The 17,106-nt window shown below is 38.1% G+C and overlaps 1 protein-coding gene across 1 annotated transcript; it reads right to left on the reverse strand.

The window, feature by feature from the left end:
• Positions 1-13,906: 13,906 nt before the first annotated feature.
• On the reverse strand, positions 13,907-15,764 carry LOC133865605 (uncharacterized). The gene is made up of 4 exons (XM_062302024.1): positions 15,384-15,764; positions 14,947-15,294; positions 14,378-14,830; positions 13,907-14,266 (listed from the first exon to the last, which is right to left on the reverse strand). Exons 1-4 carry the CDS (start codon positions 15,762-15,764, stop codon positions 13,907-13,909), a joined length of 1,542 nt encoding a protein of 513 aa, XP_062158008.1.
• Positions 15,765-17,106: the final 1,342 nt, after the last annotated feature.

Here is a 17,106-nt window from a genome sequence, read left to right on the forward strand (position 1 = left end):
TTTTTTTTTTTTTTTTCGAGACAGATAAGCCAAGCCTTCAGCCTAATGGCTCGGTCTTAGTTTCGTTTCTGATAAAACACCTCGGAATTGGGCCAGGGATCGGGGGTCGGATCCGATGTTACTAAACAAATCCTTTCATACATCAGGTTCAAACTAACCTCAAACTAACTACCTAACAGAATAACAATCGGCCCAATCAATAACCAATTCAATCCACCACTCCCACACTAGCTGGCTCCCAGCAATCCTGCGCACCACTCCATGCGAGACACCTCAGCACTCAACCTTATCTTCGATATTTTTCCAAGTCGCATCCTCTAGCCTTCTTGCACTTGCTTCTTTTCTTCTTAATAGTTTCGAAGCCCAACAATTTGAAACATAACTTTTCAACCTGGAAGTGTTGCGAGTCAACCATCCAGTCCGTCCCTGCTCTTGCATCTTAAGCATGCTCATCCTTTCTTCCTCTGCCAATACCTCAAGCCATCTTGGGAGATTAACTCCATTCCCATGGCCGATGAAACCGATGCAAAAACCATCCTTTCCATCTTCGAGATTGGACCCAGCACTTCAGAAAATTTCGGTGATGGATGACCCGAAGATTGTCCGAGGGAGCAAAACACTCTCCAGTGTGTCTCGGTGAGCCTGCAGGTACATCTAAACCCTCTTCATGAACCCGTCGCAGTTGCCTCGGAATTTCTAGTCCTCGAAAGTTCAGAACCTTCTGGGTGAGTCTTGAAGGTTCTGGGTTTTGAAAAGATACACTAATTGCCATTTTTCTTAGGGCTACATCTGGTGCGGCCTTTCCCCAAAATGCACAGCCGAGAAACTCACCCGTGTTCCTTTTCAGGCTTCAGTGGTTTCGGATCAGCCTCAAGAAATATCACAGAGACCCCCTTTTTTCTTCAAACCCATCTCCAAATTGATGCGGGTCTATCCATTCCTTCTTCTTTACAAAGGCTCGAATCTCTTTTGGCTGAGCCCGGGACTAGAGCCAAAAACTTCTGGGTAGAACCACCGTGGCAGTGGAGGCTTTGGAGGGCTTTGGAGCATCGTGCTTGGCCTCACACCACCGATCGGTGAGGATGAATACTGACTCTGGGTTCTATTCAGGCATGCTCTGAGATGTCTATGATCTTGAAATGCTCCAGGTTCGGTTAGAAGAAGAGATCTTGAACAGGATTGGATCGGGTAGAGTCGCCGGTTCTTCTTTCTCTCCATTCCAAGGTCCGATTCATCCCCTCTCAATTGAGTTTTCGGGCACTGGACTGGCCTCCTTCAATTTCGCTAATCTTCACGTTCAGTTGATTCTCCAGGAATCTCCCATTGGTGCATAAAGTCTCGGGTCTGGTCATTATCTTGGAGGTTCGGTGGTAGCGGCATTGGTCGATGGTCTCGGAGTCTCGGACTTTTGGCTTAGGCTGGAGAAGTATCTCATATGAATTCTCGGGTTTGCTTTCTTGTTTACAGATTCTCGGTGGGTTCTGGATCTTTGAATGCAAGCAGGGGCTTCGGATTGTTCAGTTCGTGATTCTCTGGACAACACAAGCTTGCAAGCAATCGCAATTCTTGGACTTCCTGTGAACAACGTCAAGGACCAAGTCGAAGGGGTCGGATTGGATGCTGTCCCTGGCGCCCGGTTCCAAATCTGGTTTAGGCTTCGGCGGGTCACAGCCAGAGTTCGGTTCCATGGACGTGAGCTAGGTGAGAAGATGGTGCAGGTCCGAGTCTACTGGCCACCGTCCGGGTTTCTCACGCTTCTGCTCCGTGTTCAGTCTGGCCCGTCATACATGAGGATCCGTGGAAATCATCCCCTGTTAGAGGTTCTGGGCCTCTGAATACAAGCAAGGGTTTTTAACCATTCTTGGCGACTTGGGTTGTTCCTTCTATTGACGAAATTACCCCCGATTTCTTCTAACTCTTGATTTCTTCTAAGCCCAGATCATGACACGGATTGCACCCATAATCTCGAAGATCTGTCTATTGAACATGATCTGTTCTATAGGCTCGTGTCCTTGATATATCACTAAGGAGTCAGAATCCTAAGTCCGGAGGATGAAATCAAGACCGTGTGATCAGATTGTGATTGACAACGTCATGGCCCTTTCTTTCTTGTCATCTCTGCAGAGAAGGTTAACAAACACATTGCCGGTACTATAGACGAGCACATGCCTTGTTGTCAGCAATTAATTTTGACGCTAAAAAACCAGAAGATATACTTTTATTGACTCAAAAATCTCTTTCTAATAAGAGGAAAGGCATGGGCTAAGAACTTTTACAGTTTTATCGTGAAATCAAGGCTTGACAATTTCAAACCATCACTCTTCTTTTATAAACCCAATTATTTGTCTTGTAGTGCCAATAAAAAATATCAAAAATCAACAAGTATTAGAAGAGAAGCACCATTCCAACCAAAACTCATAGTATAGTTGAAAGGCTTCATGTTTTTTAACGAAGTGCTTGTAAACGTACAAGGGCACAATAATTATTGATCTTTGTCTAAAGAGAGTTTCAGATCTGACACTCCAAAATTTCTTATCATTGGATTTCATAATAGCACAGATAGTCATCCACACTATGAATTTCTTTCCACAATTTAACAAATCGAAATGAAAAGAAAAGTATGGACTTATCTTGTTTTTCTGACGAAGGCGAGCACTGATTCGATGCCAATTGAATACTGATACGTCATAGTTGAACGTGATCTACTATGTACGACTGTAGATCTATATAGATCTGTCTTGGTCTAGTGATGATCTTTGAAGGAAGAAACCACAGGCCAGTTTCAGCCATGATTTATCGCGTAGTCACCGTTGCGGATATTTTTTTTTTTGCAAGAAACGATTCGTCGTTTCCCACAGACGGCGCCAAACTGTTGGTACAGTTTCCGGTACGGTGACGTGTTGCCTTGTGATTCGTTGCCTTCCTTCCTTAATCTTCGCTCTCCTCGTAATCTGCAAAATAATAAACGACTCGTCGGACTATGGGGGTGCCGACCGGACCCCCACTCCGATGCCTAAGTCAGTTCAAACTAATTTTCTGGAAAATATCTGTAATCTCAAAAGCTCAGAGAATGTACTCGTTTTTAATACCTGGCGTAGTAGTCTTATTTATAGGCTCACAGTTCACAGTTATAAAACTGCTAGAGTGCTTGGAGCATAATCTAATTAGGAGTCTGAGTCCTAGATCACATAGTCTTGAATCTTATCTTTCTAATTAGGAGTCTGAGTCCTAGATCACATAGTCTTGAGTCTTATCTTCATAGAATTAAAATTGGGTAGTAGAGTCCAAACTGGATATGACACTCTCTTTAGCTAATGTCATTCTATTAGGTACCTTATCCCATATTTGATGGGATAGAAGTCTATCTTGATATATTTTGAATATCCGTCTTTTTGGAGATAACGAATGGTCTTGTACTTAGGTCTGATCTGGCCGGGCCAACCCGATGGGCTCGGCCCCCAATACTACCTTAGGCCCACATGTCTTTGGTGTTAATTATTTCTCCAACAGAAGGGTTTTTGAGGTTGTAAATGTTTGGGATTATATTGAAGGTAGGGTTTTTTCATGGAGGATGTGGTCCGAAATTGTTGTTACTTTCCAATTTTTTTTTTTTTTTTTTCTTAAAAATTTTTTAAAAAAAAAAGAATTGCTGAACAATAGAAATAAGGAAACATGATTATGGGTAAAGTTTGAAGTTTAAGGAAACATTTTGGATGAAGTTAGAAGTTCAAGGAAACATTTTTTCATATGGGTTAAATAATAATAATAATAATAAAGGTTTACTATCCACATAATGAAGATTTACTTTCAAATTCAAGATTTTGGCCGTTTAAAATCATCTAATTACTTTCCAATTCAATAAATTCATTGTATCCTTTCCAATTAATGTTTGAGGACTTAATATGATTTACGATTTTTTTTTATTGAATGTGGACTTTTTTTTTTTTTTTTTTTAACAGAGTAGACCTTCTTCATTGAATCGAAAAGCCCCAGGCAAGGACAATAACAATAGGTTCAAGACCCCCATACCCTAAGCTAGATAAATCTGACTTGTACAGCAACCTAAACAATACATAATCATTACGTGACAAACAATGAACCACTCTTTACAATAAAGCACACTCAACAAATAAAAGAGGGCAGATCTAGCATCTAAGCCAACAAATAGTCCAATAACATTTAAGCATTACAGAGGCAAACTGTGAACACATTAGAAAAAAAAAAAAAAAAAAACATAAACACCCTAAAATAGAAGCCAACATTGAGGCCAGCGTTGAGTGGCGCCATCACCGCTGACGACGCGTGCAGACCACGCGCCGCCTCCAGAGACCTCCTCTGCAACAGAAACTCACCAGAAGACTTCGGAACCACCGAAAAACCCCCAATCGCACCTGGAAGACAAGCCGTGACTCACACGCATCAATCCAGGGAGAGACTCCCCTAGCGCGTGTAGGCCACGTGCCTAGCGTGAAGAACCAGCCCAGTCGTGGCTAGGCTGCTGGACCGGAAGAAATTGGCGACCACCGTGGAGAGGCCCGTGTCTTGGGAAAACCAGCCGAAGTGAGCAGAGCTGACTCCACAGAGAAAAAAAAAAAAAAAAAAAAGTCATTCCCCAACCCAAATCCTGTTAAGTCTTCTATCAGAGAACATCAACCACTACCGGATCTAATCCAGATGAAAAAAAAAAAAAAAAAAACTCCAAAGTGCTAATGACTTGGAAACACAAAAAACTAAACTAGCAATAGCAAAGGATGAGAAAAAAATCATCCCCAACCCTAAAAAGGCAAGGGAGGAAACACCACTAGGGGAGGGAGGCGTGGAAACCTCCTACCCCCCAGGAAACAAACCTCTAAAGCGTTGCTCTCTCTAGGGCCGGCACCGAGAGAAACTATTAAATGTGGACTTGTTTTTTAGGTTTGGGATTTATGCGTAATTATCAACATAGTGAAGGTTTACTTTCTGGTTCAAGATTTTGGCCATTTAAAATCTTACTTTTTCCAATTCAATAAATTCATTGTATCCTTTCCAAGTAATGTTAGAGGACTTAATATGATTTAGGATTTTTTTTTATTGAATGTGTGGAATTATGTTTGTTGATGGGCTGATGGAAACGTATAAATTGATGTACTTAATTATATTCTCCATTTCTTTTTAGCTAGAACTAAATGGCCAACATATCACAAGCAAGTTTTTTAAAAATAAAAATAAAAATAAATTCTAAGTTAGCCTATTAAATTGATATTTGTCCTTAAAACACGTGAGTCTCACATGCATTTTTCATATGCTCTAAAGACAAACGTCAATTTATATGGAGAAATTTCTTCAAATTCAACTTGGACAAAAACTTTGCCTGAAAAACGGTTATTAGAGCTGCATGCTGCTGGTCATGATTGACTTGTTTAAATAAGGATTTTTGTAATGTCCTTATTAATTTGCAAACAGTTGAAAATAGGGAAAACTGACTGCCAAGACAGACGGAGCCTAAATTAGGTTTGAGAAAATTCTTCTATTTCAATCTATTAATTAAATTGAGATCGTGATTCTCACATGCATTCTTCATATATATATGTTCAAAAGGCATGTTAGAATATATGGAAAATATATTAATTATATTTTCAGTTTAATCCTATTTGGTTGATATAGTATTCTCTGCCCTTAATGGAAAAAGCGCGCACTTGCTAAAGCTGGTCATTGAATTCTTTATATCAGGATTTTGCTAATATCCTTATAATTAATTTATTTGCATTTTACTGGAAATTAAAAGCAAGTATTCAAGTGGTGCAACACTAGGTCATAATTAAAGATTCCAGTAATTTATTTTGACTGATCGAAGGTTAAAACTCAAAGCCATGCAAAACAATTAAGGGAAATACTGAAGGCCCAGATCAGTTTTGGATAATCGCTCACAGTTAAGGTCTTCTGTTATTACAACAGCAAAGCAAGGGGCTTGGGTCACCAAATCCAATACAAAGGCCCCCCTTTGAGTATCCCCACTTGATGCAATTCTTATTGCACTGCCAGTTACCTGGACAAACGCCTAAGCAGATTTGGTCTCGATATAGTGCGGCAACTGGCTCTGCCACTAAATTAAACCAATAATATTTAGAATACCATTAGCTACGTACGTGAGAACAAAATAATTAAATAAATAAAAAGTAGCATATATACTAATATTTGATACAGCAAGGAAAGATTAATTACTCATGTGTGTGAAGAGTAGTATTATTCTTTTTAATAGAAGAATATTTGAAAAAAAAAATGAAGGATTCAAGCAGCCGCAAGAAAGGGGTGTGTTTTAAAACAGAAAATATTTAAGGCCCAATTGCATTTTAAAATAACTATTTGGGAGAATTTCTCTTATAATCCATGATCTTTCATCACTTTTGAAATTAAGGTATCCATCTTTAAAAATTGTCAATTTAGGGTAACCATCTTTCAATTTTTTTCAATTTCAACCATTCGTTAGAATCTTTAGAAATTTTGATAGAATTTAACGGAAAATTTTAACAGATGGTTGAAATTGAAAAAACTAGAAAGATGGATACCTTAAATTGACACTTTTTAAAGATGGATACCCTAATTGCAAAAGCGATGAAAGATTAGGAGTTATAAATTAAGTTCTCCATAACTATTTTTTCAAACAACACGTTTTGAAACCGCTAAACCAAACTGATACTAACGAATTAGGACACTATTCTCCTATCTAGTATGAGATAGATGAGGAATTTTACCTAATCTTTCATCACTTTTGAAATTAAGGTATCCTCTTTAAAAATTGTCAATTTAGGGTAATCATATTTCAATTTTTTTCAATTTCAACCATTCGTTAGAATCTTTGAAATTTTTTATAGAATTTAACGGAAAATTCTAACAGATGGTTGAAATTGAAAAAACTGGAAAGTTAGATACTCTAAATTGACACTTTTTAAAGATAGATACCCTAATTGCAAAAACGATGAAAGATTATGAGTTATAAGTTAAATTCTTCATAACTATATTTTCAAACAACACGTTTTGAAACCGCTAAACCAAACTGACACTAACGAATTATGACACTATTCTCCAATCTAGTATGAGATAGATGAGGAATTTTACCTGAAGCCAAAAGCAAAGCAATACAAAGAATCCCCACGAAGCAGCGTCCATTGAGAGGTAAAACGTAATGGTAAGACATTATGTGAAGGTATGATGCTTACGAACACTTTCTTTGTGATAGGATGGGATGGGGATGAAGCCGAAAGTAAGTCTAATTATATATTATCTTCAAATCTCTATCTAATTGAGTGATTAATATGATTTAAAACACCTGCCATAAAAGATGAGATTGAATTCTTAATGTTTTTCATACTCTTATCTGTCTTTTATAAATTTACTTGTTTTTGCACTCCATACATACCAAAAAAACGACTGATTTGAATCAAAGAATTGATGGTCATTTAATTTCTGAGTCATGTGGATAAAATTTTAAATTAATAGGGAATAAAGAAAAGTAGGAAAAACTTTTGAAAATATTTTCAGAAAAATATGTGTGTATATATATAGTACATTTCTCGAATACAGATATTATTGAGATGAGAAATGCTATTTTGTATTCTCTATGATCATTCTTCGCTGATGTAACATTGTCAATTCACCATTTGTTTTTTTTTTTTCTTTTTAATTAAGATTGATTTAAAAGTGGATTGACAATGTCATATCAGCAAAAAATAATTAGACACGAATGTATAACACATCTCTATATTAATTACGATAGAGAGTTTGTAAGTCTTAAAATGAAAGTTTCACATCATAAACAAAAGAAAATAATGGATAAGATCATCTCTCATTTCACTTGGATTGTCAAAATTAAATAATTATTAGTGATTACTAAATTGTTTATTTTTTTAAATTAGAAACTTAGGAAACTTTACTTACCCTGATCTCGAATTGTCATAACTTTTGCGATGTTGCCTCCAAATTATCAAAATTTACAATGTTGGTGTTCGATGTTTCATCCCTTTTCAATCTCCACCCCCCCGGTTAGGATTTAACAAGCTAGGAAGAAAAAATATGACCAAAATACCTTATATATAATAATTTTTAAAAAAGAAGGAAAAAGTGAAAAAAAAAAAAAATTAAAAAAATTAAAAATTCCATACCCACCGCAACGCCATTGGTCTTGAAAAATTCAATTGTGAATGATGCTATTGTTTAAATTGTTGCTATCATGAATTTCTTAGAACCCATAGGAGAAAAGTAAAATGTGAAGAAGATTTCGAACTTTCTTTTCTTTCCTTGATCTGTTTTGCCAGAAACCAAACAACCCATCGGCAAAATTGTTTCTCATCAACTATCATGAAGTTGACATATATATAGCACCAAAAAAAAAAAAAAAAGCCTCAAAGATCATACCGTTGATTAAAAGACTTATAAAAGAATTTAAAACTACAAAAAAGGTATGATCTTTGAGGCTTTTTTTATTTTTCTCCTCGCAGCTCTCATCTCTTTCGTTCATTCTCGCTCAATTTTTTTTTTTTTTTTTTTTTTTGCATTTTCCAATTAAATCACTATATCTCTTTGTTAACCTCTCTCTCTCTAGCTATTTTTTTTGGGGTTTCTTGTACATATTCAAATTATTCATTGTTGTTGTGTTAATTGTTAATGTTGATATGTTTGGGATTACGTTGAAGGAAGGGTTTTTGAGGTTGTAAATGTTTGGGATTATATTGAAGGTAGGGTTTTTTCATGGAGGATGTGGTCCGAAGTTATTGTTACTTTTCAATTTATTTATGTTTTCTGCAACTTTAATTTGTTGAGACTTGCATAGAGCGAGAGCTTTCATTTTTTTTTTTTTTTTAAAGAATTACTGAACAATAGAAATAAGGAAACGTTTTTAAGTTAGAAGTTTAAGGAAACATTTTGGATGAAGTTAGAATTTTAAGGAAACATTTTTTCATATGGGTTAAATAATAATAATAAAGGTTTACTATCCACATAGTGAAGGTTTACTTTCACATTCAAGATTTTGGCTATTTAAAATCTTATAATTACTTTCCAACTCAATAAATTCATTGTATCCTTTCCAATTAATGTTAGAGGACTTAATATGATTTACGATTTTTTTTTTTTTTTTTTTTTATTGAATGTGGACTTGTTATCAACATAGTGAAGTTTTACTTTCCAGTTCAAGATTTTGGCCATTTAAAATCTTACTTTCCAACTCAATTAATTCTTAAATTATGCATTAAATGCTAAGCAAATGGGGAATAGAAAAAAAAAAAAAAAAAAAAAAAAAAACCATTCATTTCATTTACACGTTCAAAATGGGAAATGAAAAACGGTAGCATTAAAAACTTATTCTCCAACTTCCATTCTTGAAACAAGGCTTATAAAAATCGATAGCACTAGATAAGAAAAAAAATATATATTAAAGCCATTCTTGAATATTGGATTAAATACTAAGAAGATGAATGTTTCATTCTTGAAAAGAGGCAAAGAAAGAAAACCAATTAAAAATTGATGGGAAAAGTCATATTTAGCTCTTCAGGTTTCATCTAATTTGGATTTAGTCCTTAGGTTTTCAATTTCAAAAATAAGGTCTTTAGGTTTTGCCTAAGTTTCAAATTTATCCCTATATTACTTTACCATTAAAGTTAACGATTTTTCATTGTCATGTACATGTGTTTCATTTGACATTCTAAGGTTCATGTTAGCACCCAATATAATGTTAATGTCCATGTCAACATCAAATTTAACTATTTTCCATTTAATGTTACACAAATCTAAAAGATTAGGATGACAAAGAAGATAGTTTTTGTTTCTAGAGTTTAATCATTTTTTTTTTCTAAGGATGACTTGGTTCTTAATGATTAGGTGCTGATATGGACGCCGATGTGTCAATTGAGACACACATGAAATATGACAAACTATTAATTTTGGGAAAAAAAAGTGATAGATGGGTCTATTTAAAATTTGTGCAAAACCTAAGGACCATATTCTTGAAATTAGAAACTCAATGACTAAATTCAAATAAAATGAAAACCTAAGGACTAAATATGATTTTTCCCAAAATTGATTGGAGTTACGTTCCATTCTTAAAACAAATCAAAGATCCATTTTACACGTTAAAAATGAAGAAAAAAAATGCGAAGAAGATGAAATGTCTCCAACCAGTTTATTAAATTACGATCTACGCTATTTATAACTTCTTCTTCTTCTTTTTTCTCTCTGTCTCTCTATTCGAGTCTTATTCAAATTTGAATTATTCTCATTATCTTCTCCAATTTTATCATTTTCAAACAACTCACTGTTCAAGTTCTTAAAATCATTCCAAGTTGGATTTGATTTCATGAATTATTGCATTTTTATTAGATTAAATTGTAATTTTATGAAGACTATATTTTAAAAAATTATCCAAATTTATAATTGTATACATAGTGATCATTTGTTTGTATATCATTGATATTTATAAACTTATTTAAAATTATACGAAGTTATTTAGAACTAATTTGTATAATCATTTTTTAATCTGTTTTTAGAATCTATTTTTTTTTTTTATCAATAAATTTTTTAGAATCTATTTTATTCTAGTCATAATCTAAAAAAGTATTAGAATATATGAGTAATGATTCACTACCACCTAAATATACAACTTTTCACCACCTTGTCTATGTGGCAAGGTAGTCCCTCACCTTAATTTATTTTTAAAAAATTAAAAAACTCAAAAAGTAGTGGGAGACCACCTTGCCACATAGGCAAGGTGGTGAAAAGTTGTATATTTGGGTGGCATTGAATCATTACTCTATATATATATTAAAAAGAAAAAAAAGAAAAAAAAAAGAGAGATTATAGATAGAATTAGATTCTGACGTGGGATGTTTTAGGAGGAACCGGTCCCGCGTTCTTTGCATGCGTAAATGGAGGTTTGTGTATCTGAAAACAAACTTCCTACGATTTTGTTTTTTGATTCGGTTAAGTGTCCTGCTGGCACTCCTCTGGGGCCTGCATGTATTGAAAATAAGTGTAGTGCTGGCCCTGCTTTGACATGTTAGAAGAGCAACATTTAGCACCTTTCCGGGGGCTCTATGGATCGGGTTAAAGAACTGTAGGCTGTGTCAACCGACTTTGGTTTTTTTTTTTTTTTTTTTAAAAAAAAAAATTAATAAAAGTTTTCATTGATCAACAAACACTACTACACTCCAGTAAAAATTGGAACACAAACCCACCAAGGGATACAACAAGCAATGGCTAAACAGCCTATCCTCAACCCAACACCCCTACTGGCTACTGCCTTACCCAAAACAACAAGGCAACAGTCCACAAAAGAAAAAAAACACCAACAAACTGCTCAGCAATAGCAGAAACCTAGAACAAAACCCAACTCAATCAATACACAAACACAACAAAGAATAACAGAGCAACTAAATCACTGCATCAGAAACAGCAGCAGTGCAGCAACTGTACCCCAAAATTCTGCTATCAATCCCCTGCACCAGAGAGCTAAAGCTTCCATTTCTGAAAAATGGACAGGTTTCGATTGAGATTCTTGAGATACCCTATGGCCAAGATTCGAGTTCGAACTTCCCATCTTATCCTATCTCGAATAGCTTCTTCTGTAAGTGGAGTATTTTTATGCAGAAGATCATTCATTTGCCTCCATAAATTGTATACTGTGGCCCCAAAATACAGCCTTCCCAAACAAGCTCGAAGACCTTTACCAAGCATAACTTGTATTCCCCATTCTTTAATATTCTCCCAATCCAAATAAGCATTAAATAATGAAGTATTCATCCATAATTTTAGTCCAAATTCAACGACTAAAACTACAACTAAAGAAAATGTGTTATTGGCTCTCTAAACACCCATAACAGAAAGGACACAAAATTACCTCGGCATATCCCCAACTCCACATTCTCTTCTTGGTGACCAAGGCATCATGAAACACAAGTCAGAGAAGAAAAGAATCGCGATGGATTGACCTTGGAAACCATACCAGTTTCCACCAACTAACGATCGGGTGAACCCCTCTCAATTTATCCCGTGTCTTTGCACAACTAAGAGACTTTCTTCTATTGATTGTGAGTCATTGGTGAATAAAATTACAGCTAGAATAGATTCTTGGCTGGTTAAGAATCTTTCTTTTGCTGGTAGGCTTCAAGTATTGTCATCGGTTCTCCTTAGTATTCAAGTATTCTGGGCTAAAGTTTTTATCTTGCCTAAGAGGATTATCCAGTTGATTGAGTAGAAAATCAATCGATTACTTTGGAATGGCAGAGATTCTAAGGCACATGCTAAGGTGGCTTGGAACAAGATTCGTGTTTCTAAACAAGAAGGGGGTCTTGGCATCAAGAATATTGAAGTTTGGAATAAGGCTTCCATGCTTAATCATATATGGAACTTATTTTCTAAAGCTGGCTCCTTGTGGGTAGCTTGGACTGAGGTTAATTGGCTTAAGGGGAGGAGTTTTTGGAAGATTCATATTCCTTCCTCATGTTCTTGGAGCTGGAATAAAATTTTGAAGCTTCGAGATCTAGCAAAGGACTTCATCCAATTTAAGGTGGGCAATGGTTCTCGGGTGTTCTTGTGGTTGGACCATTGGCACCTTGTAGGGTACCTTTTGGATACGTTTGGATATAGGATTGTCTATGATTCTGGCTCTCCTTTACAATCAAAGCTTGATGTGATCATCAAGAATGGAGAAAGGTTTTGGCCTCGTGCTCGTTCTAATGCTATTGTGGAGGTTCAAAGCAGGCTTCCTGATGTAGATATTGGGGATGCTGACTTACCTATGTGGAATTCTAGAAGTGGTCAGTAATAAAGTATCTCCCCCTTGGAGGGTTAGCTCAGTAGAGGAGGGTTCATTAAGTCTTCCTTCAACTTCCCGAACGCCTCCTCACACTCTTCACTCCAAGTAAAGGCATTTCTTAAGATCTTGAAGAAGGGAATGCACTTGTCTGTGGATCGAGAGATGAATCAGTTGAGTGCTGCAATTCTCCCTGTTAACTGTTGAAGCTGTTTAGTGGTCCTCAGAGGTTGCATTTCGAGGACTACCTTTACTTTCTCAGGATTTGCCTCGATGCCTCGATGTGATACTAAAAATCCTAAGAACTTCCTTGATGATACTCCGAAGGCACACTTGATAGGATTAAGCTTCATCTGATGTTTTCGCAGTTTGTGGAAGGTCTCATCAATATTTGCTATATGCTCGGCCGCCTGAATGTTCTTGACTAGCATGTCATCTACATATAAACTTCAACATTCCTGCCAATCTGTTTTTGAAACATTTTATTTACTAACCTCTGGTACGTTGCTCCGGCATTCTTTAGGCCAAAGGGCATCATCTTGTTGCAGTAGAGTCCTCAGTCCATGATGAACGAAGTCTTCTCCTGATCAGGCTCGTCCGTGTGTGTTTGATTATACCCGAGAAGGCATCCATAAAACTCAAGAGTTGATATCTGGACGTTGAGCCCACTAGGAGATCAATCCGAGGTAATGGGAAACTGTCCTTCGGACAAGCCTTGTTCAAGTCAGTAAAGTCCACACACATCCTCCACTTACTTTTCGACTTATTCACTAGCACAACATTAGCTAACCACTCGGGCTAATCTACTTCTCGGATAAATCTGACATTCAGTAACTTCTCGACCTTCTCTGCTACAGCTTGATTTCGCTCTGCGGCGAAGGTTTTTCTCCTTTGCTTCACGGGTCTGTAGTTAGGATCCACATTCAGCTTGTGGACAATGACCGAGGGATCAATCCCTAGCATATCTTCGTGGCTCTAAGGAAATACATCATTGTTATGCCTCAAGAACGCCAATAGCTCTTCCTTCATTCGTTGGGGGAGTTGCAAGCCTACTTGTATTTTCTTCTTGGAATCTCTGACCTTGAACTCCTCAAGGTCTTCGACTGGCTCCCCCAACTGTGACTGTTATCTTCCCTCTTCTTTAGTTTTCTCCCCGAGATTATGAGTCTCGAGGGGATTCTTCAAGGAGAGGTTGTAGCATCTTCTAGCCTCCCTTTGGTCTCCTTTCACAACTTCAATCCCTTCAGTGGTTGGAAATTTTATACTTAGATGCGGAGTTGATGTGACGGCCTTCAGCTCATTAAGAGCAGTTCTCTCAAAAATGACGTTATACGCCGAGGGTCTATCTACTACTAGGAACTTCACCATGATGACCTTCTGCCTCGGGTAAGTCCCTGCGGTGATTGGAAGCTCGATAAAACCGAGAGGCGAAACCTTCTTGCCAGCAAAGCCCAACAAATGGCATACAACCGGGACCACCCTATCCTAGGGAATGTTCATATGATCGAACACTGATTTAAACAGAATATCAGTGGAACTTCCTGTATAGATTAGTATACGCCAAAGCTGATGGTTGGCAATAATCAACGATACTACAAGGGCGTCGGTATGCGGGAGTGAAACTCCGGCATAATCTTTGTCCGAAAATCCTACAACCATAGGATCACACCTTCGGGCTTTTGGAGGCTTCTGCACCGAATACACCTCAAAGTCATCCAGCTTTCTGGCATATACCTTCCGAGCCGAACTAGACTCTCCTCCTCTTCTGAATCCACCCGAGATGGTATGGATTATAGGGAGGTTGTCATTCTCTCGGGCCCTACTCCAACTTCTTTCACACCTCTCTTCTTCCCGAGGCCTATGAGTGGGCTCCCTTTCCCTTTCTGACCTTTCTTCTCGTCTCGGGGCATAGTCCCTCCTATGCCGCCTTTCTTCTTCTCTCGGCCTCGGGGCCCGAGCTCGATCCAGATGGTTTCTTTCACTAACAAGAAACCGGACCAACTTACCGTTCTCGTTGAATTTCTCGATCAGTTGTCTTAGTGATATGCACTGCTCGGTAAGATGAACATAACAGTTGTGGAAAGCACAATACTTGTCCGCCAAACGAGCTGGTGGAACCCCCTGAAGGATTTCGGCCTTTGTAAGGCGGGGTCCTTCTCTATTACCATCATAACTTCTGTGAGAGTGGCATTTAGAGGGGTCCACTTGTAGTCCCCGAAATTCTTCCTCACCTTCTTATAATCCAAGTCGTTGTTATCCTGCACCATCTCAGAATTCTTCTTCTTGCTCGGCTTCTCGGAAGAAGAAGGTTCTGACTGCCTCTCAGGGGGGCCTAAGAAGGCCCGAAGTGTCTCCTCCTGGTTGATGTACCTATCAACCTTGATCATAAAGGCGTGTAGATCCTTTGGCAGTTTCAATGCCAATTCTACCATGAAGGGGCCATCCTTCTTCAGCCCCTGGAAAATTGCACTGTAGATGAAATCATCAGGTGTACTCTCAGTTTCCAATTTCTCCTGGTTGAAAATCTCCAGAGGTAGTCTCTGAGAGATTCATTGGGACCTTGGCGCATGGAGAGTAGGCACCCTCGGGGTTTTCGCCTAACCCTTCCTGACATAAACTGCATCAAGAACTTCTGTCCAAGGTTATCAAAATTATCAATAGACCTCAGTAACAGATTCCTGAGCCAGTCTCGGGCCTTCCCTGATAGAGTGAGTGGAAAGGCTCGGCACGCTACTGCATCGAGGGTCTTGTGCAAAGACGTATGAGACCGAAAGGTCATCAAGTGCTCCATTGGGTCCTCACTGCCTGTGAAGATGGGAATATCTGGAACCTTAAACTTCTCGGGTAAAGCCATGTTAGCCACCTCTTCCGTAAACATGGAGTCGGTGTTTTGAAAGAGATTAACTAGAGGCTCTTTTCCACTCTGCTTCTCTACCACGGTTTTTGACAGTACGTCATACTTCGTACCCAAATCAAGGACCATCTGCTATAGCTTCCTCTCAGCCTCGGTTGATGGGGTAGAGGCTGGTTCCCTTGTAAAGTATTGTTCTCATTTTGGGGGTTACCTTGTTCTCCATATCCTTCCAAGTGTTCACTTGGAGCCACTCAGCAATCTTCGTTTCGGCTATTCTCTCCCCCTTTTAGGTGTTGAGATGGTGCGGGCGTTCTGGAAGCTTGCAACATCGCATTCTGAGCCAATAGATCCTCTACGTTCTTCTGTGCTTGAGCCAACTATTGATTCAGATTGGCTATTCGGGCCTCAGGGCCGATGGACTCTGCTTCTTCATGGGTGTTGTTCTGACCCGGATTGGTACGGCACGTCTTCACCATGACAAATTTATTTTTTTGAAGGAACAATGTCGTTCCTATAGACGGTGCCAAACTGTTGGTACAGTTTTCGGTATGGTGACGTGTCACCTTGTGATTCATCAAACAAACTCCTATCTTCCCTGCCTTCCTCGAGATTTGCAAAAATAACAAACAACTAGTCGAGGGCACCGAATACACCCACTCCGATGACTAAGTCAATACAAACTTTATGACTTTCAGGGAGAACTAGAAATCTCATAACTTAAAGAATATATGTGTAAATACCTGGTATAGTAGTCTTACTTATAGACTTACTGGAGTTCTTGAAGGACTAGGAGTCTTAGTCATGAATCGTGTAGGTTTCAACCTTATCTTCATAGAATTTAAATTGAGTACAAGTTGGATAGGACTCTGCCTCTTTCAACTAAATTCCACGTTGATAGGGATCTGTATCCCATTAATCTTGGGATATGGATCTACTTCAGAAATCTTGGGATTGGAGACTTAATAGAAATCCCACGAATCTTGGATATAGAGTTCTAACAGTTAACAAATACTTACTTGCAGAAGCTGAGAAGATAACTTTACAGCGCTTACACTGACCAATCCTCCGAGGTGGAAAAACCCCGAGACGTGTTCACTCCATTCAGACTAGGAGATCTCGGAGTATTCCGCGCCCTGCGGAGTCTTTCGATTTGAGGTGTCCAATTTATCGAGATATGTCATTGCCCGAGGTGCTCAGGCACCAAGTTGATTTCTTTATATAGAGTTATGACAAACATCCGAGGTGTTCTGACCGAGGTGTTCTTACCGAGGTGACCTCGCCGGGTTGGACCTACGGGTCGAACCTTCGACTTGACTTGGTGACCACGTGGCTTCGGGTCTGATTATTTCCCCAACACTCATGATGCTGGGTAACATCCTTCCCCATGTGAATTGTGGCAAATATGAAATATAGCAATGGGATTGATGCGTTTAATTAGGAAGAGTCTCAATTCCGATGGTCCAAGAGGGCT

The sequence above is a fragment of the Alnus glutinosa genome, chromosome 4, assembly GCF_958979055.1.
Source record: "Alnus glutinosa chromosome 4, dhAlnGlut1.1, whole genome shotgun sequence".
Lineage (NCBI taxonomy): Eukaryota > Viridiplantae > Streptophyta > Magnoliopsida > Fagales > Betulaceae > Alnus > Alnus glutinosa.

Coding starts and splice junctions, on each gene's coding strand:
- LOC133865605 (XM_062302024.1), bottom strand. CDS start 15,764: ATGGTCCTTGATTTGGGTACGAAGTATGACGTACTGTCAAAAACCGTG. Junction 15,295..15,383: donor TGCAGTTTATGTCAGGAAGG/GTTAGGCGAAAA, acceptor ATTTTCAACCAG/GAGAAATTGGAAACTGAGAG. Junction 14,831..14,946: donor CTCTCACAGAAGTTATGATG/GTAATAGAGAAG, acceptor CTTACCGAGCAG/TGCATATCACTAAGACAACT.